The 24,595-nt window shown below is 36.4% G+C and overlaps 3 protein-coding genes across 3 annotated transcripts in view; all 3 read right to left on the bottom strand.

Annotated features, from left to right (window-relative positions):
• Positions 1–1,115, bottom strand: part of SCIN (scinderin) — a 105,754-nt gene extending 104,639 nt beyond the window's left edge. The window contains exon 1 of the mRNA XM_082472700.1: positions 1,093–1,115. The gene's annotated coding sequence lies outside the window, so the exon portion shown is untranslated. The remainder of the gene's footprint in view (positions 1–1,092) is intronic.
• LOC309666448 (uncharacterized protein C7orf78) lies at positions 433–16,193 on the bottom strand (the record flags this gene model as incomplete). Its single annotated transcript, XM_082473907.1, is given in 9 exon segments — positions 433–483; positions 485–529; positions 1,093–1,268; positions 2,779–2,809; positions 2,813–2,829; positions 2,832–2,862; positions 5,086–5,421; positions 5,425–5,607; positions 16,077–16,193. Coding segments are annotated over 9 exon segments (987 nt in total).
• LOC309665910 (taste receptor type 2 member 2-like) lies at positions 12,883–23,728 on the bottom strand. Its single transcript, XM_082472789.1, is given in 3 exon segments — positions 12,883–19,888; positions 20,194–23,343; positions 23,347–23,728. Coding segments are annotated over 2 exon segments (573 nt in total). The 5' UTR covers positions 23,668–23,728; the 3' UTR covers positions 12,883–19,888; positions 20,194–23,091.
• Positions 23,729–24,595: the final 867 nt, after the last annotated feature.

Consider the following 24,595-nt stretch of genomic DNA (forward strand, 5'->3'; position numbering starts at 1 on the left):
AGGCCAGAAGAAGGCTGTTGGGAGGATGACTCCCAGGAAATGGCCAAAGGCACGTGAGGAGTTAGTGAGTTGGTACACCAAACTTCTCAGATGACAGGAGATAGCGTTACTGAGGCAAGGAATACAAGTGTTAACAGTGCGTGGAAATAGGATGTTTCCTGTTTTCTTGAAAGGAGGCAAAAGAATGTGGAATGGTGACATGGTCACTGGTAGTTTTCCAGAATTCAGCTGAAATCTAAGAAAAATAATAATTATCTGATCAAGGGACTGGATTCTTTCAGACTCCACTTAAAATGGTTTAAGCACCATGCAAATACTTCACTTATAATTCCTAGGATAGTAGAGCTTCCATAGGATAAAGTACACAGTAGTAAAAAAAAGTCATTTGAGTAGTCATTCTCAAGAGTTAATCTAAGTGTTCAACAACAAATCTTAAAATTTTTGCCCACTGTTCTTGCATGTCTTAGTAAACTTTTCTTCCACAACGATCCATAAATGCCCTGTATGCATCTGGCCACCTTCTGTGTCTCTTAAGGAAGATGGTACAGAGGAAGTTAGCAAAAGCAAACGTGTATCGACTTTTTCATTTATCTTTTTTAAATTGCTATTTAATAATCTTTGCTTTAAAAGCTTGCTTTGCATGCCAAATGCACATCTTGTTCTGCTTGGACATACAGGGCTGTTCAAAGCAGCCTTATTTGTCCAGGGGAGAATTTGAGCCATGAAGTATGTGTTTCAGCATCTTTTTTCTGAGTGTATGACAGAGTCTTCTTGTCGGTCCTTCTTCCTTGAGTGCAATTCACTCAAAATGGGCTGCTCCAAATAAAGTGGGAGTAAACCTGGGTAAGATTCCTCACAATCTTCAGACCTCAATCCACCATGCCAACTATCTTTGTAATAAGAAAAAAAAAATCCAAAATTCTAGATAATCCACTATTTGCATTTTAAGAAAAATCAGAAATCTGCATGCTTTACTTTTAAAGATAGAAGTAGCTTTCACTCCAATAAATGAAAAACTCCTTCATTAAAGCAATCATTAACGACAGTGCAGGAGACAAACCGCAACAGCCATAGAGAAAGAGGCAAACTCACTGTGTGTGACACAGATTTAATAGGCCACAGGGCTTTTGGTAAAATTAGCATTGAATCCCAGGTGCATTCATGAGGCTTGTAGGTGATAAATCTTTCTGTAGTGTTCTGCTGACCTTCCTTCAGCAAAGGGCATCCACTTACTAGAGATAGGAAGACAAATGAGAAACTTAGCAATTACATTAGTCTTTGTTCATGATGTCTCTCAGAATATGGTCTCATTTTTGGAGATAAGGACCCAGGAGTAGTAAATTGCTGGGCAATTTATAAATGCTAATCTAAATAAAAATTTACTTATCCTTTCCACCCTTTCTGCTGGAATTAATTTTGTCCTTCCAACTTCAATTCAAATCCTACCTTAGTTTATTTCCTTGGAAACCTCTTTTTAAAACTTTTTCACATTAGTGCTTTGTGACTCGAGTGGCATATTGTGTATTCTATCTTATATTTGACTTAGATGCTTCTTAACATCAAAGGCTTGGTCTTATTGGTCTACAAAATATTCTTGGTATTTTCTCCATAGTGACTTATATATCAGGAAACTTGAGGTGTACCAATTTAATTACACACCTAGAGAAGACCTTTTAAATTTAATCCATGCCAAAATGTATACATTGTTTGCAAATACATTATCTTAATTTTCCAATTATAAAATTATTTGCTACTCATTTTTTTTTTTTTTTACTTTTTTTTTAAGTATTTGTTTTTTTTTTTTTTTTTACTTATGGCTGTGTTGGGTCTTCGTTTCTGTGCGAGGGCTTTCTCCAGTCGTGGCAAGCGGGGACCACTCTTCATCGCGGTGCGCGGGCCTCTCACTATCGCGGCCTCTCCCTGCGGAGCACAGGCTCCAGACGCGCAGGCTCAGCAATTGTGGCTCACGGGCGCAGCCGCTCCGCGGCACGTGGGATCCTCCCAGACCAGGGCTCGAACCCGTGTCTCCTGCACTGGCAGGCAGACTCGCAACCACTGCGCCACCAGGGAAGCCCTGCTACTCATTTTGAAAAGAAGAAAACAAAATTCAACCATTATCCCACTATCCAAAATCAGCCACTGTTAACACCTTATTGTTTTGTTTATAATTGATATGTAATTATAATATGTAAATACAGTATGTATTATTCACCCCTATCCAAATAAAAAATGCTGGATTATACAAATTAAGTCTGCATAAACACTATACAAATGGCACCATAATAATAATAATGGTATGTATATTTACCATGTGTTAGACAACACATGCTTCACATACATTATTAACTAAGTGCTTTACATATGTATAACAGATTTAATGGTCACAGTAATTCTATGATGAAGATTCAACTATTATCATTCCCATTTACAGATGAGGAAACCAAGATATAGACAGTTTAGGTAATTTAGGGCAATGAAGCCAAGATTCAAAGCTATGCAGCTTGCTTCTGAAATCTATATTTTAACTCATTGTTTCTCTACACAGAACACATTGAGTTACAAACTCAATCTTTAATAATATATTACAAGTTGTGGCTAAGAAAGCATATGGATTGTTGCCATTAATTAACTGGGCATTTAAAAAATCTACTGTATCATTAAAGGTGATAAGTAAAAAAATACTTTTTAAATTATTTGCCTTTTTATGTATTACTATCAAGATATAATGCAGAAAATTTATTCTTTGGCCATATTCATAACTTTATTATAATAACTTACCTGTACTTAAGTGTTGTGACTTAAACTTTAATCATTTTGGTCCCTTTTCTAAGTTGTCACAAAATTTGGTAAATTATATTGGTACTAGATATGTAAAGAGAAGATTGTGTTATTACTAATAAATATTGTTTCATATTGCTAACATTCAATTTGGAATTTGGTTTTTCCAAATATTAAATATTTCACCAGTAAAATGCAATTTTGAGGATTTTGTTATAGCATTTAAAACTTGCCTATAGGGCTTCCCTGGTGGCGCAGTGGTTGAGAATCTGCCTGCCAATGCAGGGTACACGGGTTCGAGCCCTGGCCTGGGAAGATCCCACATGCCGCGGAGCAACTAGGCCCGTGTGCCACAACTACTGAGCCTGTGCGTCTGGAGCCTGTGCTCCGCAACAAGAGAGGCCGCGATAGTGAAAGGCCCGCGCACCGCGATGAAGAGTGGCCCCCGCTTGCCGCAACTAGAGAAAGCCCTCGCACAGAAACGAAGACCCAACACAGCCAAAAATAAATAAATAAATAAATAAAAACAAAAAAACATAAAGCAGATCACTCACTCTTCTGCACAAAACCATCCAGTCCCTACCTCAGAGTAAAAGCCCAAATCTTAAAAAAAAAAAAAAAACTTGCCTATTAACATTTGATAGAATAATCTAAAATTCAAGACAGTGTATAAGCAATTAATTTATGGTGGAGCGAGGACTTCGATCATCCTTCTGTGACTAATGAAATTAAAGGAATCTATTCAGAACTTGGTAAAGTAATCTTAAATGCAAATAGAGTTACATGTTTTATTTCTAGAGCTGAATTTATTTCAGGCAATAGGAAAAATATTGAACAAGCTAAAATAATTTGCTGAGGCTGGAATAGAATAAATGTTGACTGTTTTTAGTAAACTATAAAACAAAGTTTTTTTTTAACATGGTTAAAAAGAACTAATATGAACTGAAAAGTCCCAGCTTGGCATTGACATATACACACTACTATATATAAAATAGACAGCTAATAAGAACCTACTGTGTAGCATAGGGAACTCTACTGAATACTCTCTAATGACCTATATAAGAAAAGAATCTTAAAAAGAGTGGATATATGTATACGTATAACTGATTCACTTTGTTGTACACCTGAAACTAATACAACATTGTAAATCAACTACACTCCAATAAAAATTTTTTCAAAGTCCCCTATTCCTTGAACTTTTACTTACCCAAGTCATGTAATTCTAACTGTAACTAGTGAAATATTTAAATAAACCAATGGCATTTGATATTTAACTGACCTCCCCTCATCTCCAAATGGTAACATATTTCATTCACTACATATAAAAGTGTTTAGATGCCCTGGACAAGTAGAGAAGGTTATGGATCAAGGCATCTTGAATTTCCCAACTTTTATCCTAATAGCTCCTAAGAGTTCACTTTTATTGAATATCTCAATATTCCAAACCCTATTGTAAGAAATTTGTATATAATTGTCTCCTTCATTACTTAAAATAACCATATAAAACATATAGTATTGTTATCCTAAAGTATAAATAAGGAAAGAGGCTTAATAACTTGTACAAAATTATTAGAAAACAAGAGAACTGGGATACACTGATCCCAGAGGCCATGCTCTTAACTGCTTCCCTATATTTTCCCAATGGAATAAATTTTTTCCTTTTTCTAGAATTTTTTTTTGGTATTATCATTCCTATTGCTTCACTCTTTACCTAACAAGAATCATATTTATAAGTTAAATTATAGACCTAAGTATAGGATATATTCATATTCTAGTGGAATTATATATTGACTTCATTTGCATCTCCATAAATATATATTCCCCACCACCACTTTAAATTAGAAATTCTTACTCATATATTATTTAAATTATTAATTGTTAGACTCATTTAAGTAATACAATATCCCCTCTTCGTCAATTTTCATTCACTCATCCATTCGTTCCATGATTTGATTTCATTATTACTAGACTGTAAACTCCTGGAAACTGAGGTCTGTTCTCCAATTACACCTCAGTCCAAACTCTTCTTGAGCCCTAGAAAAGCCATCCCTAGTTGGTCATTCCAACTGGCAGATAAAACCCCATCAGAAACATTAACCAGAGTCTTACCTCTCCTTTCTCATTCATTTATTGCTGAATTTGAGTTGTATTGTTCCGTGAGAAATAAAGATGCAACTTTATACACATTATATTCACATATACTTTTTTTGCTCATGTAATAGTTGTTATAATTAAGAAATGAATAAAAACAATATATTTCCCCCTTATCTCTTTTAAGTTATTTAGAATCAGATGTTCTTTTTGTACCTGTTGAAAGTTATGTGGTTTTGGATTGAGGTATACACCATTTGGATATTTTCCACTTTCCACAAATATTAACTTCACTTTATGTGAATCCAGATGAGGAAATGTAGTTATAAATTTAGGAGACATGGCCTTGTTGGGATGATTCCTTATGCTGGGAAAGTGAAGCATTGTTCCTGGAAAAATGCTTTTTTTTCTCCTTTCTTCTTCCTTAATGGTCCTTGATGGCTTTTCTGGAAGTCTCAAAGATGTATACAGTTTATAACTAAAATCAGGAGGCTTTATTTCCCATATGTTGACTTTTATTTCAGATTGTGGTGCTTGCAGGACATTTTTGTTCTATTTGGAGTTGAGATCTAGTGTGGGGCCCTGCTGCAGCCCCTTTGCAATATTCCTGCCTCTCCTGCCTTTCCGGGACTCAAGGGCATGTTCACATGTTGGAATCTGCAACAGATATGGAAATTGGTGAAGTATGCTACTGTAGAACTGTGTATTGAATATTTTCTCTCTGGGCCAGGGTAATCTCTAAAAGATTTATGAAGCAGGAAAAAAAGCTCAGAAATGACAAGGAGTGTGTGTAGAGGGGATGAAAGTATCACGGCTGCTGCGAGTATTTTATTCAGCATCTTTGTCACAGTAGTCACCACACTAGAGGCTACGGATTCAAAATGATTAACTTGAAATCCATGTCCTTAAGTAACTGAGAGGCTATTGGGAGAAAGGCATGAAAACAAAAACCAAACCTGTGTAACGTGACAGATACTACAATAGTGTTATGAGAAGCAAGGAGAGTGCTCAGCTAATTCTATCAGGAAAATAGAAGTGACATCAAAAGAAAAATTATCATTTGAACTGATCTTGAAGAATAAGTAGAAATATACCAGGGGGTAAAGGAAGGAAACATTTCACCGAGGCACAGAAAGTATGTAAAATTTGTCATAAGCTATTTCTAGGACTTCTATGGCCACCTAAACCATAATAAGTGCATTGTAGCTTCTACGATTGGGATCTATGGATAAGAATCATGGATTTGCTCTTTGTTGATCTGTGACAAGGATATGGTTGGCACACTTCTAGGATTTAATGAATGTGTTAGTATGTTACTAGACAATGCCAATGAATTTAAAATCTCCATGGAAAGAGGAATAATAATCAATTAAAATATATTTGGCTAAGTGGAAATAAAACAATGCTGGTTCCTGGGAAATAAGGATCTGAGGTGGGGATGAATTTCCTTCTCTTATGCTAGAATCTTGGTTGTTTGACAATAAAATCAAAATAGAGGCTTTTCAAGATTCTAAATGTTATTATGCAGTAATTCAAAGTTGTGTATAAAGAGAAACTACTTTGGAGAAACACTGAAAATGTCAACTTGAAAAAATTAATAATAAATACTTCGTAATATAAAATGATGAATTGTTTTTCAACTTCTATTATGAATATTTTTTTTTAATGACTACGGCCCATTGAGAGAAAAGCAAGAAGCATGTGTGGCAGGAGCTTAGCATATGTATATGAGGAAGCAGTGGAATATAAAGATAGAAAAATCAGTTGGGGTTATATTAGCAAAGGTCTTTAATGACACACCAAGGAATTTTAATGAATCAAAGATAATACAAAATTTCTTAACCAAGATAAGAAACACAAGAGGAGGATCAGTTTATGGAAAAAGAGCATAATAATAAGTAGATTTAAACAAAATATGTGTCCACTATATAACTGGAAGTATAGGCCTGTGGCTAAGTCAGCTTTTGCTGCAATAATGCTATCTAACAAACTGCCCACAAACTCAGTGACAAAATAAATTAAGAAAAAATTTTTGCCACAGGGTGTGGGGAAGAGGGAATTAGGATTGACTGGTAACAAGTACAAGATTTCTTTTGGGGGTGATAGACATGTTCTGGAATTAGATAGTGATGATAGTTTCACAACATTGTGAATATACTAAAAACCACTAAGTTGTACATTCTAAAATGGCAAGTAGTGAAATTATGTTATATAAATTGTATCTCAATTAGAAAAAACAAATTAATCATTAAATCATGTTGGATAAATTTCAGTAAACATAAAAGACAAACTTTTTTCTGGGAAATAGAAAGAACAAGACTATAGGTGTTATCTAATTGAGTCCATTTAAATTTTGCAAAAAATAGTCAAAGGGAACATGAAAGCTTCTGCAGAGCAAAAGAAGCAATCAACAGAGTGAAAAGGCAACCTATGGAATGGAAGAAAATATTTGCAAACTGTTTATCTGATAAGGGGTTAATATCCAAAATATTTAAGAACTCCTTCAACTCAATAGCAACAAAAACAAATAACCTGACTGAAAAATGAGCTAAAGACTTGAATAGACATTTCTCCAAAGAAGATATACAAATGGCCAACAGGTGTATGGAAAGATGCTCAACATCACTAACCATCAGGAAAATGCAAATCAAAACCACAATGAGACATCATTTCACACCTGTCAGAATAACTATAATCAAAAAAATTAAAGACATTAAGTGTTGGTGAGGATGTAGAAAAACTGGAACACTTGTACACTACTGGTGAGAATGTAAAATGATGCAGCCACTAAGGAAGACAGTGTGGTGGCTCCTCAAAAGTTTAAAAATAGAACTGCCATATGATCCAATAATCACACTTCTGGGTATTTATCCAAAAAATTGAAATCAGAATCTCAAAGAGATATCTGCACTCTCATGTTAATTGCAGCATTATTCACAACAGTTAAGATACAGAAGCTATCTAAATACTCATTGCTGGATGAATGGTGTTGGATGAGGTCATCATGAGGAAGTGACCACCAATTGACCCGTGAGCTGGACCTAGGCAATCAGACATCCCTTACCCCCACCCTGTCCTTAGAATGTGTGCATCACTTGCCTTTCCTGCTCTAGAAGCTGCCCAAGCACACAGCCTTGAGATAGTAATATGGTGCCAAGACTATCTGGACTGTATACGTGACTTTACCCAGTGAAGTCCTCTCTATAAACTTTTTAAATTGGGGGGGGCGGGGAGCTCGGAGATCTACTCATCTTGGCAGCCGCCCAAGACAAGCCACGTGTGTAAGTTCCTTTGCTTCTTAAACCTGCCTACCTCCCAATCTGGAATGGTCTGCCTCTGTCTTCCATCTCTCCCTGCCCTCCACGTACAGGGGCCAGTTTCAGATTACACCTGTGCAGCTCCTGAGGCGGTTGCAAACTAACAAATGGATAAAGAAAATGTTGTATATACACAAAATGGAATAGTATTCAGCCTTAAAAATGAAGGCAATTCTGCCATATGCACCAATATGAATGAAGTTGGAGGACATTATGCCAAGTGAAATAAGCCAGTCACAGGAGGACAAATACTGCATGATTCCACTTATATGAGGAAATCTAAAATAGTCAAACTCATAGAAACAGAGAGTAGAATGGTGGTTGCCAGGGCCTGAGGGGGAGGAGGGATGAGGAACTGCTATTCAACAGGTATAAAGTTTCAGTTATACAAGATGAATAAATTCTAGAGGTCTGCTGTACAATGGTGTACCTATATTAACAATACTGTGTTGTGCACTTGAAATTCTGTTAGGAGGCTAAATCTCATGTTAAGTATTCTTATACACTTTTTTAAAAAGCCGAATAGAGACAAAAAAAGAGTGGTGCTTAATATCTGAGTGAGAAGATTAGAAATTCCCAAGTGTTCAAAAATATGTTATCCTCTGTTGCTCATTAATACATTAAAAATAAAGGAGAGGGCTTCCCTGGTGGTGCAGTGGTTAAGAATCTGCCTGCCAATGAAGGGGACAGGGGTTCGAGCCCTGGTCCGGGAAGATCCCAGATGCCGTGGAGCAACTAAGCCCGTGCACCACTACTACTGAGCCTGCGCTCTAGAGCCTGCGAGCCACAACTACTGAAGCCCGTGTGCCACAACTACTGAAGCCTGCGTGCCTAGAGCCGATGCTCTGCAACAAGAGAAGCCCCCGCAATGAGAAGCCCGCGCACCACAACGAAGAGTAGCCCCCGCTCACCGCAACTAAAGAAAGCCTGCGCGCAGCAACGAAAACCCAACACAGCCAAAAATAAATAAATTAAATAAATAAATTTTTAAAAATAAATAAATAAAGGAGAGTTGATGAATAGGGAGCCACTTACAATCTCTACAAAGTTACTATAAAATAAAGTTAATCACTAAAATAACACACCAGTTAACAAAATATGTGGATTACTATTTCCTAAGCAATGCAAAAAATATAAATTAAATAATAAAAATATGTTAATTTCATGTTTCTACATTATACAGTAAACAATAGGAATGTCTGCATAGAAATTAAAAGGGTTTATAAATAAAAGATTTTAAAAAAGAAAGGGTGAGAGTTTGAAGGTTGGCTGTACCCTTCCGAGATTCATCCAGAGGGGAGAGCATGCTGGCCCATATTTGATATTTTTATTTCCGTTATCATATCTATCTAAACTTAGAAGACTGATGCATAACTTTTCATAACCTGGGCCATTTAACATATAAAGCATTAATTAATTCTTATTCTCATCTAACTTTCACCAAATCACCCTCAGATGATCATTTGGCTTTGCATGTACAGTAGTCTACTGGAAGACAATGAGCTAGAAAAAAAATATGAGTTAGTTTGGTTTATTTTTCTCATAAACTAATAAATCTGCATGTTCTGTTTTTCGTGTTGGACTCTTCTGAACCTGGTTAATGTGACATCAGCCCTGACCTACGTACTGACCTGGAGCTGATGAAAATCAAGCCCTTGACAGTCAGTTGTTAATTTGCTCCCAGTATATGCCTTATTTTATAACTCTCTTGCCTCATTTATGACCCTTCACATTTCTGTAGAAACATATTTTTAAACTTCTGAGAAGCACTGAAGGCTCAGCCTTGACTAAAATTGTAAATATACCTATCTCCTGCAGGGCTCTGAAATCTGGTTACATGAGCAAAGAAAGTACATGAGTAGACTGATTCATGGTCAGGGTTTTGTAATCTCCTGCCATGAAAAGACATGAAGATTGATGGTGTTGGTGAGACAATGAAGTGTCCCACCAGGACATACAGCTATGAAGAAACTGATGAGGAGGGTTATAAACTGGAAGAATAAGAATAGATCAAGACCTCAGAAGTCTAATTGATATAAAAAACAAGTATCATGGCAGTAAGAGAGCTAGACAGCCATCAGGCTAAGAAGCTGTGATTAGAGAATGCAGTGCTGGTCTGGCCCTCTTTTTGACTAGGTAGCTGGGAATGAACATGCTCATTTGTCACCTTGTTGCCACTAAAGCTCCCATCTGTCTCTCTCTGTATATTCCTGGGTCTTCCTGGCTACCAAAAATTGCTACTATGTGATATTTAAACTAGTGAGAAATTAGCTTTAATTTTGCATGATACTTTATTTTGTCCTTATATTATGAATTTATTGTTACATATTATTCCTTTGAATAATATGTATGTAAAATTAAGCTTCTATAGTATAATACATGAATCATGCATTAGCATATGTCATTGTAGTCCCAAGACACCCCAGCAGAAAGAAATCAACTGGAGATCTAGTTGAAAGATTGAAGCCTGTGATGGCAATATCACATTATAAACCTCACTTTACATGGAAAAAGCTAAGGCACAGAGAAATACAAAGTCATAAGATGTGTAGCTGAGAAAGTCAGAAAAAGTAAACCAGCAATATTCTCATTCAGTCAAAGATTTAGTGGTAAATGTTGATATTACAGAAGCTATATTTGGGCCAAGATGTCTCATTGGAAATAAAAGAATGGCTTAATCTGCATTAAGTAAGCACAGTTATTCTCCATCTATGAAATTACACTGGTCTCAAGGATCAGTTTAAATGCCACCTCCAATAAAAGCATTCCCAGATCTATCAGGATTCATACTTCCTTCTGAATACAGCAATGGAACTTGAAGCTACATTTTGGCTTGTACCTTGTATTAAAGTTAGTTGTTTACAACATCTGCCCCCAAATTAGAATATAAAATTGGAACGAAGATTTCTATCTTTACAAACACTATGTAGGGTTCTGCATATTTTAGGTTGAGCCATGTGAAATTCCTTTTATTCAAAGATTTTTCTACCTTACAAAAATGCAAACTTTAAATGGTTCAACGGTTTGAACCATTTGGCAAGCAATTGGTTGCCAAATTCTGGAAATTACAGATGCTCCTTTTTTGAAACTGTATCTAAAAGCTCAAATATCTAATTATATATTTTTCTAAATAATGAAAGCTTCTAATAGTGGCAATATAAAAAATAGACTTTCATTTTAATTTCTTCCTCAAATATTTTCTACTGGAACGTCACAAAATATTTTTGTTATCTGCTTTTACAATCAGCTAATTAAGAGAAATGCATTTCTTAGGTTAGCAAATATACGCAAATTTAAGCTTCTTTTGCTTAGGTATCTGAGTTTAATTTTGTAACCTTAAGTATTTGGGGAGATAGAGAGATAGATTGATATAGATATATACCTGATACCTGAATGATGCCAACATAAGAAAAGAGCATTGTAAAATATTCTGCTATTAAGATCACAGTGAACTCCTTAGACCACGAATTCATGCACGTTTGTAGGTTTATAAAGAAACTCAACACTTTCTTCCAGCTGGGCTTTCTCCTTCTTAACATATTTCATGATCTCCTATTTATTATATTATATATAAAGAGATTGTTTCTCTCTTAAATGAATTCATCTCATATATCTTAACATAAAACACACAGATTCCAAAGACTTAGACAAATAGACAAACTGGAATAATTCCAAATAAACACAAAAAACAGAAGTATTCATTAGAAAATCAGTAACTTCACTCACCATTTAAAACTGAGAGTTTTAATAAAAATGTTTACGGCAGTATGTCTCAGCAGATCTTTTCTGCAAAGCCAAATGAGACTAAGCAAACAGATAGTTTATAAGGGAAACATTTAGCCTTTGCTTTACAAAAGAACTTGAAGTATATTTAAGTGTTACCCACCCGGGTTGCTAAGAAACAGGATTAATTTTCTAAAGGAGTGAAGTCAGAGTAGGAAAAAAGAGTGAAAGCAGGACCTCTAATGTTGCCTAAAACCTAGCAACAAAGCAATAACTCCGAGCTCTTTTTTGAAAGGTTAGAAAATCAACATACTACAAAACTCAATACTCAGTAAATGTCAAGAGAAAAAAAGAGAGAAAATAATTCCACTCCAGTGCAGTTTTCCTAAATGTCTTGACAATTTACTTTTTGTATTTGTTTAGTAATCTCTTTTGTAAGTCAACGTGAGTTGACATTTAATATAAACACAATTTGAAAAGCAGTTTCAACTCTTTTATTACCTTGGGTTGAAGAAGGTTTGAGTTAATTTCCTTAATGTTCACTTTATAAGGTAAATGAAGATTACAAGTTCATCTTCCTAATTTATGGCTTAACCTACTGATTTCTGCAAAATAATTTATGGAGAAAGCTTTCTATTTTTATTGATCAAATTCTACACTCAATGATAATATATATCTCGGTGAGATTTAAAAAAAAAAACTTGTCATAGAAAATTTCAAATATGTGCCAAAGTAGACAGAATTGTATAATGAACCTTCATGTAACCATCACCCGGCTAAAAAATTTATCACCTTATAGCTCAAATTGCTTTAAATATACCTCCAACTTATCTCCCTCCATTCCTCATATTATTTTGATGCATCATATCAGTAATTATTACTTATATTATACTTATCAGTAATTATTTTAGAATGTTTCCACTAAAAAACACTTTTATTTTAAAAGCATATGCATAGCACCACTATGACCACTATGACATGTAAAAAAAGGAACATCAATTCATTGATATTGAATAGCCAGGCAAAATTCAAGTTTCTAATTATCTCACAAAAGTCAAATATTTTTGGTTTTGCTTTTTTCTTTACAGTTTGTTTGTGATTTGAACTAGCTATTCACTCTCATTTGGTCCAAAAAATTCCCGTGACCTGAGCATTAACTTCTCTTTTCCTCATATTTTTCTAATGAGGTGTAAAATTTCCTGAACGAAGATCTCTAATGTCTGGAGTCTTTTGACTAGCTTAACCATTGTTTCGTCTGAAGTGAAAGTTCGCCACTGGGTGGCAGTGCATTACTTATAATTTTATCCCAGTTTGTAAACTGAGACTCAAAGATAAATTTGCCTGTACTGTTTTCCCCAGTATTCCATTTCACTGTGTTTTTTCCTTGGGGAAATGACAGTAGAGTTGGGTTTACTCAATTTCTTACAGTTTTGATATAAAATTAACCTATCTTTATGCTGACTGTATTTCTTTCTCTCTCTTTGCATAGAGATGCATATGATTCTTTCTCAAAAGCATATGTTCAAAGTGCCTTTTATATTTAGTTCACTACTATTGTTTGTGATGCCAAAATACATATGATGTGGCCACAGATTTCAAGAAAATTATAAATAATTGGCTAGAAAAGATACAAAGCTATAGGAATACATCTCAAGACAGGTACTAAATGTCAAATGATCCGTCCTGACAGTTACTCTCCTGGGAAGTTAATGAGGGGTAGGTCCTTGAAGTTTAAGAACGTCTCTGAAAATTTCTTAGAGCAACTAAGATCTATTCTAATTCTTGACAACAGCAAAGTTCTTAATAAAAAGGAGAGGAAGGGAAGATGATTTAGATGGGTGGACAGCATAAAAGCTACTTTAATTCTCTTTAATGTTTTCATGAATGCTTTTCAAGAAGTTTCTGTTAGGGAAATACTATTTCATGGTTAAGTGACTCAAGTTATATATAGAAGCATCCAAAAATCTCCTCTTAAGTAGATACTTTGAGTGTATAATAAATTTTTACTGCACATGAATATGTGTGAGATGTGCAAGGATCTGTTGCTCAGCTTCCACAAATTTAGGAAGGCACCCTGTTGTGGAAAATAAAAACCTCCACACTCTGACTTTTGTGCCTCCTGTATTAAGGAATACACACATTTTTTTTTTTACTTTAATATAATTTTATTATCATCTCCAATATCTAGGGTTTTTTTCTTTTAAAAATAACAAGTTAGATATTTGCCCTCTGGTCTTTGGAATTTTGGGTATCATAAAAAGTAACAAAGCATCATCTTACCTCTGCAAATTAGTATCTCTTATTTTTCTGTGCAGAGATGAGGGGAAGAAAATTAAAGCATGAGAGTGATCACCATTTAAAAGTGAAAAAGAAAATGTCCTATAGTGTTTTCTCTTCCTTTCCAGCTAATCTCTTAAGCTGAATTCCTTGGCTCCAGTTTGGGGAAACTTTTTATTATTGTCTCTTAAGGGTCAGTCACATAAGCTATCCCACACCACCTCTCACATGTTTGTTCACCTGAACTATGAGCCACACTTAATTTAAAGTAAAATTCTGGAAATTAGAAGAGTTTTTATTTTTTATTACCCACCACTAAGAATTTAATAGCTTCTAGTTGGAAGGCATTGAATGCGCAAATTTTTGAAAAAGCCACTTGAATAACATGTTTATACAAATGAATTAACTTATAGTGTACTGTAGTAATCATCTTATCACATAACTGTAGTTTGAAATACTCTATGACTTAACAAGGAAGTAAAATAGGTTTTCAATTATGCTCAGAATAAAAAATAAGAATGAGGGAGTTTCTTGGGCAGAAGGAATAATATTAATGAATGCCATTATGTAGCTAAACAGTTTTGCTTCTGTTTTATCTCCTCCCTTACGAAAGAGAACAATTTCCACACTGAAAATAGCAAACATGAAGAGGAACAAATTGAAGCTTGAGTTAGATGAGGAGACAAGATACTATACTTACTTACATGAATTCAGGTCCATAAAACCATAGGAGTTACACTTCAGAACAATGAGAGAACTGGCAGTGGGAAATGAGGTGGTACCCTGTGAAATCTTGTTGAGAAGACAGAGTTATATGAGTGGATATTGGAGATTAGACACACCTGAGTTTACCCTTGACACAAGGTGGGCCTCTTTGTGAGCACCACCTAACATGCCGCACAGTGTGGGTTAAGGAATGGATTTTATTGGGGTAACAGTTTTACAACCAAAGATCAGAAAAAAGAGGACTTGAGTTCTCAGATCTCCTAATACCCTCTAGGTGGGGAATGAGGACTGGGGCACACAGTTGAACACACGGTGGATGAACATTTTGGGTGACAGGAACTCCTCCTCCTGTTGCTCTCCTGTTTACAGAGCAAGTCTGAGAGCACCTTTATCAGTGGGGATGTGGGGAGCAGAGTACACTGACTAACAAGTTATCTGGGCACCAGCCTTACTGAGTTTGGATGCCAGCTGTTCACAGGAGTGTCTGGGAAAGCCAGCTGCTCAGTGTTTGATGACTTTGGGGACCTGTGCAAAGTTGCATTCCTATATTTCGAGGAAAAAAGCTAACAATGCAGGGGGAAGCTGAGATTAGAAGCAACCCCTCTCATCAGAAGAGGGAAGACCTCCCGATTCTAGTTGTCTCATTGTCCAGGCAGATCAAGGTGAGCTGCCTGGAGCATCTTAGGACAGTCGTGCTTATTGCACTACAGAACCTCAATAAATTCTACAATAGGTTTTCTAACAGGCAATTGGTGAGTACTCTAGGGAAGTGGGGCTTTCTTTTCACTATTAGAAATGGAGATCAATTCACCATAGATTTATCTACAAAGCAGGGCTGTGTATGAATAAAATAGGCCTAATCATATGTGATGCTTTCACACTGTACATAAATTTGGCTGCTCTGCACTGAGTCTGAGACTGCCTGGGCCATTGTTATTGATGTTCATAGCTTGTCTGTTGATTTGTGCTGTTTTCTTTCCTTCCTCCCAGGGGATTGCTCAAATTTACCATGGTTAGAGAACTGCCCCTTCAGTTATCCATGTTCAAGTCACACCAATTAAAACATGCCCCCTTGACAGAGTGTGAGTGATGTTTCAAAGAAGGACTTATCCATTCCACATTCACTCACCAGGTCAAGCACTACAGTGCACAACACTGTCCCACATCTGAAACCAGTGTATCAGTGACCTCTCCTAAGGACCTAGGCAAAATGGCAAACATTGCCTTCTCACCTCTTTCTACCACATCCTTCAGCCTCTTGGTGCCTTCCTTCACTCCCATGTCACATACTGCTGTCCTTTTGTCATCCTCTGGTGGTTGAGAATTCTTGTTTCACCACCTCATTTAGTCTGTTGCCTTTTATAGCATTCTAAAATACATGTTTACTCTCTTTTATGCCTAATAAAAATACTAACCCTGTTCATCATTTCTAAACTTAGTATACTTTACCTCTTTTCTCAAAGTACTGATAAAAAATTTTAGTTCTATTTGTCCAACTTCAAAACAGTAGAGAAATGTATTTAAGAATAATAAATAATCTACATGTCTTCCACAGAGTGGCAACTGAAAATTTTTCTTGACTTAATAATATACTAACTGATCTTTGCTGTGTGCCAGACACTGTTCTAGGTGCTTTACACTTGTTAATACACTCAATCTCACAGCAACCTTTGGAAGTAAGTACTTTTATTATCTCATTTGACAGATGAGGAAACAGAAGGAAAGAGTCTAGTGACTTGCTCAAGGTTATAGAGCTAATAAGCAATGGGGCCAGAATGAAAATCCGTCCAATATGGCCTCAGAGGCCTGGTTTTCAGCCTCTGCAGTACAATAACTCTAAATCAGTGGTTCACAAAGTGGGGTCCCGAGACCACTAGCATGAGTATCATTTGAGAATGTGTTAGAAATACTAATTCTCAGGCCCTACCCAAAAACCTATTGAGTCAGAAACTCTGGAGATGGGGTACGGCAATCTGTGTTTTAACACACCCTCCAGGCGATTCTGATGTCCATTCAAATTTGAGAACCTCTGCTTTAGAGGTTACTGAGGGAATTGCTAGTACAGATTCTAAAACTTTTTTTATCTGCTTTTTCTTTATGTGATTTTATGACTGAAATCAGAGAAGCTTTAACACACTGCAGTGCATACGTTAGAACACTTGTGAACACTGATAGAGCTATAGAAATTTTTTAGAAAACTTGGTGTACATTTAAAAAGCAAAACCAGGAATTCCCTGACGGTCCAGTGGTTAGGACACCATGCTTTCACTGCCGAGGATGCGGGTTCAATCCCTGGTTGGGGAACTAAGATCCCGCAAGTCACACAGCGTGGCCAAAATAATAATAATAATAATAGTAAAAATAAATAAAAAGCAAAACCAGAATCTATTAATGATTTTAAGATGATTTAAAGAAAAAAAATTTTACTTCTGTGAAACTAGGTATTGAAAAAACTATAGTGGACCATAATGGGGAAGTAAGATTTTTTTAAAAAGGGACATAAGCATAGACTTAGCAACTTTTAAAATTATGTACTAAAACATATTGCAAAAACTAAGGGTCTCTGAAAATGCAAACTTAAATGTGAAAGAATCATAGCATAGAAAACTGGGTCCATAAAGCTCCATCCTCTCTAATTCTCATAATTTTCCATAGAGTACCATTTCCATTGTCTTTATCGTTTCTGTGAAAATATATACCCCTAGAGAAACTGGAGAACAATATTTGGCGTAATAGTGAAAGAGCAGTTATTGACATAACCCGAGTTAGGTACTTTAAGCATGAAATATTTTGTGCTCAGTGGATGTTGTATGGCAACTCTTGTTAAAATTTCCCAGAGTTATAACATTTAAATATTTTCTTTCATTCGTCTTTAATATATAGAATGGGCTCCTAGACAGTGTCACAAGAAGGATTCCATTAATGACTCATTCCCCTCAACTTGAAGTATATAATTTGGGTATCATTTTTCATGTGTCAGGGATCCTCTGTTCAGAGGAATCTGTGACACAGAGAAGAGCCCTAGAAAAAAACTGCAACGTTGATATGATACACCTTTACTTCCCATTGGCCTTTTTCTCATTCCACCCCTTACTGGCTCTCATACTGAGATTCATCCCACCCAAGTCAAACATGCAGAGTTTATTTTTCAGAAGGCACCCCCTTATTGAAAATGACCTCCTCTCTTTACTCCATGGATCAGGGGTCAAGTAACTAATCCACAGTTAATCCCTGCTACAATCAGAGTACCTCCTTTTGATAACAAATCAACATTTGGTGTCACTAGTAGTGTGAGTGGCACATTCATAACCCCAATCATAGAAAAACTGCCTATGTCTCTTCATCCTGAGATTACTTATGTGAAACTTATTGGTAATTTCCCTATCTATCCCCTCAGTAAAATCCAGGAAGCTTGCCTTATAAAAGGGAAGGAGTTCTTAATAAAATTTTGTAATTCTTATTCTTTTAGAAGTTTGGATAGATATGTGTGTAGGTGAGAAGGAAGCTTTTAATTTTCAGAAGATTTACTATTTAAGCAGTGTCACACAGAAGAGGCACAAGACTTTGGGGCTTAACTAGTAAAAGTTTTCTCTGTAGTAACTTAACTCCAATGGCTAAAACTAAAACTTTTTACTAATGAATTGAATATAAATTCTGTAGTGTTGATAAGAGGAAGAGGAAGCGGTGTCTATTGAGGGAGAAGCCAGAAGAGACAGAATAAATACAGACGTCCTCAAATTCATTTTTAGGTTTGAATCAGCTGTGACGTGCCCAAGAACTGGAAACATGAACATTCTTACCTCTCAGTATTTACTTATTTACTGAATAAGTGTATATGCGGTCCTCTACAGTAAAAGATCTCATCCACCCATAACAAAATCTTCCTGGATACAAAATTATCAAGAACATATTGGGAAAATAAGCCAAACTCCTATTTGCAGATTTCAAACTCCCAGTGACATGAAAAGTCTTTATGGCATCTATGGGAATTCCTTGTCTTACCTGAGTCCTGAAAAAGTCGAGTCCTGTATTTCTGCCGTAAACCTCTTTACCTCAAGCAGTTTCGCCGCACGATTAATTGGTCTTAGGGCTATTTCGCCATAAAAGATAAATAACTGGTCGACAGTTACATTACACTAGAAAAGATAACCTATCAGTCTTTGCAAATTCTTAGGTGAGCTAATCCAAGCCAGGGTGAGTTATAACTTGAATGTTTTGTAATGGAAAATAATATTATTTAAATGCCATTAAAATTTCTCCTAAGAAAGACTTTATTTCTAAATGAATATATTTCTTAGGCTCCAATTAGTAGCATTATTATACTGTGATGCAGTGAGTCACAAACCTTGGTCCATAAAGAGTTGTATCAGAATTTCCTGGGGTGGTTTATTATCCAGAATCTTGGGCTCCATCTCCAGAGACTATATTCAGCATGTCTAGGATAAGCCTGGGAATCTACAATTATAAAATGTTTCCCAGGTGATTTTGATGCACAATTAAGTTTAGGAAAAAAAATATGGAATTTAGATTTAGAAGGTGAGACTCAGGTCTAGATAATTCTAGACCAATTCTATTGTCTCTTCAAGTGTAGATTTCTTCATCTTTAACACAGATGATAATATCCTCTGTCAGGGTTGTTAGGATCCCTGAAATAATATACACAAAAAAGGCAATTCTGAAATAGAAAATTAATTACCTAACTACTGAAATTCATTTTAAAGGCATTGATGCCTTTTTATACAGAGTTTATGAAATCTTAGAATGCTTGCTATGCCACAGCCCTATTCCAAGGAATTCCTAGCCTGAAACCCATTCCAGGGAATTCCCAGCCCATAGCATCATTACAAAAGGTTCCCATGCCAACAGCCCTCATGCCAAGAGATTCCCATGCCAGAAGTTTTCAAGGCATTAATACCAATTTGCTTATGTATAAATACTATTAATAATAAAAGATTCTCCTTTTTTTAATTGTAAACCTTTTTTTAAATTTATTTATTTATTTATTTTTGGCTGTGTTGGGTCTTCGTTTCTGTGCGAGGGCTTTCTCTAGTTGCGGCAAGCGGGGGCCACTCTTCATCGCGGTGCGCGGGCCTCTCACTATCGCGGCCTCTCTTGTTGTGGAGCACAGGCTCCAGACGCGCAGGCTCAGTAATTGTGGCTCACGGGCCTAGTTGCTCCGCGGCATGTGGGATCTTCCCAGACCAGGGCTCGAACCCGTGTGCCCTGCATTGGTAGGCAGATTCTCAACCACTGCGCCACCAGGGAAGCCCTAATTGTAAACTTTTATTTCACCTTTTATGTGTTTTGTTTTGTTTGGGTGAGCTCCTTCCTTGTTTTCTTCAATAATGTAAACATTATTTTCAACTCTATAGTTCTCTTTGTTAATGGAGATACTGGTTAATTATAGAAAAGTGGTTAAAAACAAAGTTACAACCATAAAATAAAACATTATTAAGCTGTTAAAATATGCAAATTTCTCACACGTAATTTAAATGCAAAGGTAGTATGAAGTATATATACAGCAGGATCCTCATAATGTAATAAATTATACCCATCCCATACATATATATACTTATATATGTCCATATGATGTATATTTCAAATCCTGAAAGAATGTATATGAACATTTTACCTGTGATTGTATCAGGTTCACTTCTAATATGTCTGTAATTTCCCAATTTTTTTTTTTTTTTTTTTTTTTTTGCTGCGCTGCGTGGTTTGTGGAACCCGGGCCCTCAGCAGTGAAAGAAAGGAGTCCTAACCACTGGACCGCCAGGGAATTCCCCTGTATTTTCCCAATTTTTTACATTGACTGTGTATTATTTTACAATTTTTAAAAAATTACTAAAATTATTTCTTGAATTAAAAAAAAATAGATGAGCATAGTAGAGGATACAAATGGCCAAATGATATCAGATCTCGCCATGTAAATATCTGCCACGATTCCCTGCGTAATTCAGGCACTAGCATAAATAAGAGTTTCAGCTTGGCCTAGGAGACCAGGGGGTGTGGGCTCCCCCAGGACGATGCAAAAGCTTGTAAGTCGGTTCTATAATCTGAGGAGTAGTTTCCAGTTACACAATTAGCCAAAACTCAAGATGTAAACATAGTAAATACCCGTTTTCCCAGCAGAGAGGTTATTCCCACCTGACCTATAACAAGTGAGACTGGTACAGCAATTTCCCGACCATATAAGAGTCAAGGGATGCTAAAATGTAAATTGAGCACCTATGTGTATATCATTTCAGACTGTTAGTAAACCAAATATGAGATGAAATAGATAATAAATAATTTCACCCAATAATAGAATAATTCAGACATTTGTGAAATATTTTTTAATTGACTTTGTAGGGACATAACAGAGAAATGTCATAGGATGTCATAGGTAATAGGTTGAATGTCATTTCTTGTCATGACTTTCAGAATCTAAAGTTGCCTGTAACGAATACCAGAAAGGGACTTCTCTGGTGGTGCAGTGGTTAAGAATCTGCCTGCCGATGCAGGGGACACGGGTTCGAGCACTGGTCCGGGAAAATCCCACATGCCCCAGAGCAACTAAGCCGATGCGCCAAAACTACTGAGCCTGTGCTCTAGAGCCTGCGAGCCACAACTACTGAGCCTACATGCCACAACTACTGAAGCCTGCACGCCTAGAGCCCATGCTCCGCAGCAAGAGAAGCCACCGCAGTGACAAGCCCACGCACCGAAATGAAGAGTAGACCCTGCTCACTGCAACTAGAGAAAGCCCGCACGCAGCAACGAAGACCCAACGCAGCCAAAAATAAATAACTAAAATAAATAAATGTATTAAAAAAAAAAGAATAATGGAAAGAAAACCAAAGAGAGAGGGTACTGACTTTAGTGACATAAGAACCAGGTTTGAATTCCAATTATACCACTTGACTGTAGTTGAGTGGACCTAGGCATGTATAATGACCTCTCCAAACCTTAATTTCTCAACTGTAAAACTGAGATAATTCTACTGCCTACTTTACAAAGTGTTCTGAGAATGAAATAATTGTGTGTGGAAATATTTTGTAAAGTAAAAAACTTCACACATACATGTGCACACATTCACACACATATCTAGTTTCTTTTTTCCCCACCCTGGCAACTTTTAATCCATTTAAATTACAATGTATTTACAATTAAAATGACTACCTAGCTTTTTATTTGTTTGTTTAAGAGCCAGTGAGGATTTCACAGATTCAAACAGATATCCTGAGATGTAAGATATTACAAAAAATATTTTCTTCCCCAAAGCAACAGAATGGAAGATTTTAAAAGAGCAGAATCAATTCAAATCTAGCAACAGATTTCAAAGCTTTTACTTTAGATCCTCAAGTCATTTGCTGCAGCCATACCTCAGACAATATTCCTAGTAGGAGGGAAGTTAAAACACCAGTTGAATGATTTCCTGCTGGGACTTCATTGTCAGCAACCTCCCTCACATCCTATTTGGGCATGACTTTCACACTTCAGGGGGTTGAAAAATGTTTCCTCAACTCGTAAAAAAATGGAGACCCTACATTGTGTATTTATATGCCAGCTCTATTTGCACCTTATCATTTACCAACCTGAACTAGTAACTAAAATCAAAAACAAAATAAGACTTTAATCTGTATACCTGAGTACATTGCCCTGACATACATACACTTTCAACGTACAATTTGCATTTTAAAATAATTACACTAATGACTCTCTTTGGAAAATAGTTATGTGCAATCAAATAGCCAAATTATTATATTGTTTCAAGTCGTAGACTAAATCAACGTGATGTTGCTCATCTAAACCAGAAGATTCTCAATGACCTGGGAAGACAGATAACAGAATTACTTTGGTCAGCCAAGTGAAGTCTTAGTATTTTTTTCCGATTTCTAACACAACTGGCACTCCAATGCAAGTACTAGTTATCTATATGTGTTACTGTCATAATATTTTTAAGTACACAAGTCCTGGAAAAAGAGATATCTTATCCATCCAACATCAAAATTAGTGCTTCCAGGGGAGAGAGAGAGAGCACACAAAACACATAAATAAACAAAAAGAAAACACAAGTCCATTGAAACCATGACAAGGAAGTACAAAATATTTTACATTGATCCTCCTCTTCATTGATTCTTTCTGAGGCACAGAAGTCTCCTGATTGGTTGTTGGAACTTAGAATTACTCAAGATCATTATAACCGAATGGCCAGAGGGATATATGCTGCCATTATGTCCTTAACCACAAAGAAGCACTGACTCCCATAAGGAATACTGAATGTCATATTTGCCATGAAGCCAGCAAAATAAGAAATAAAGAAGCAAAAGAATGTTATCACTGATCTTAATGTATTAATATGGGCTTCAGTGCTGGCGTTTCTAAAACCAAGAGGTCCATTTTGCATCCGATGAGCGTGCTTATAGAGAGAAATGAATAACATAACAGTTCACATCACATATATGGCCAGAGGAAATATTAATGCCAAGTTGACAAGAAGCACTTCATTAATCTGCTTTGTCTTGAGTTTAGTCCGCTTTAGTATGGCATCCCTGAGGACATCAATATCCACATTTTTAGGGTAATCCACCTTGACACACAGAGCTGCAATGCTCACGGAGGTCAACAGGCTTCCCAGAAGCAGCCAAGGCATTAACTTTGAGATCCTGAATTTCAGCCAAAGAAAACGGTACTGGGTGAAGTGTGTTATCTTGAGGCAGTAAAATACAGAGAGACAGGTGGCAAACCAGAGACTGACAGAGCTGAAAAACATCCAAAAAAAATCATCGCTGTACCATAAATTTTTACTCTATAAAAGAGTGGAAAGGGGCTTCCCTGGTGGCGCAGTGGTTGGGAGTCTGCCTGCTAATGCAGGGGACACGGGTTCGCGCCCTGGTCTGGGAAGATCCCACATGCCGCGGAGCAACTGGGCCCGTGAGCCACAACTACTGAGCCTGCGCGTCTGGAGCCTGTACTCCGCAACAAGAGAGGCCACGATAGTGAGAGGCCCGCGCACCGCGATGAAGAGTGGCCCCCGCTTGCCACAACTAAAGAAAGCCCTAGCACAGAAACGAAGACCCAACATAGCAATCAATCAATCAATCAATCTTTAAAAAAAAAAAAAAGAGTGGAAAGAACATGAGAAAAAACTTTACCATTAACACCATCTGCAAACCAAATCTAGACATCCCTATGCATATGAAAAGGAGTTGCATTGGTGTTAGCTTTCTGCTTTTGACCAATTCATTACAGTTGATGATTATAAGAAATCCATTTACTGTAATCCCTGTGATAAATTCTGCTGACATGAGGATAACATGAAGACAAGCTGACAAAGAGGAGGCCATGTTGCCTACCACAAATCTTAGCTTTTCCTTGTGGATGGTGTCAAATACCTCCTCCAGATGATGCTGCAGATAGAAACATACAGCACTGAGAAATCTGACCTTCTGCCAACTTCTGGATCGTAAGTAGAGTTAACACTAGACTTTTTCCTTAAGGAAGAAAAACAGAGGGAGTACTTTTTTAATCTGGTGCCCTGAATTTGAAACTGTGGGAATGAAAATCCAAAGATTTGAATGATGGTTAAGTCTTCCAATTACATCCCAGTAAAAATTGCCATATTGGCAATTTTATTCAGTTCTCACGCTTACTCAATTATGCCAAACATTTGATTATAAGTATTTTTTATTTAGGTTAGT

Source organism: Balaenoptera physalus (genome assembly GCF_965194825.1).
Source record: "Balaenoptera physalus genome assembly, chromosome: 8".
Taxonomy (NCBI): domain Eukaryota; kingdom Metazoa; phylum Chordata; class Mammalia; order Artiodactyla; family Balaenopteridae; genus Balaenoptera; species Balaenoptera physalus.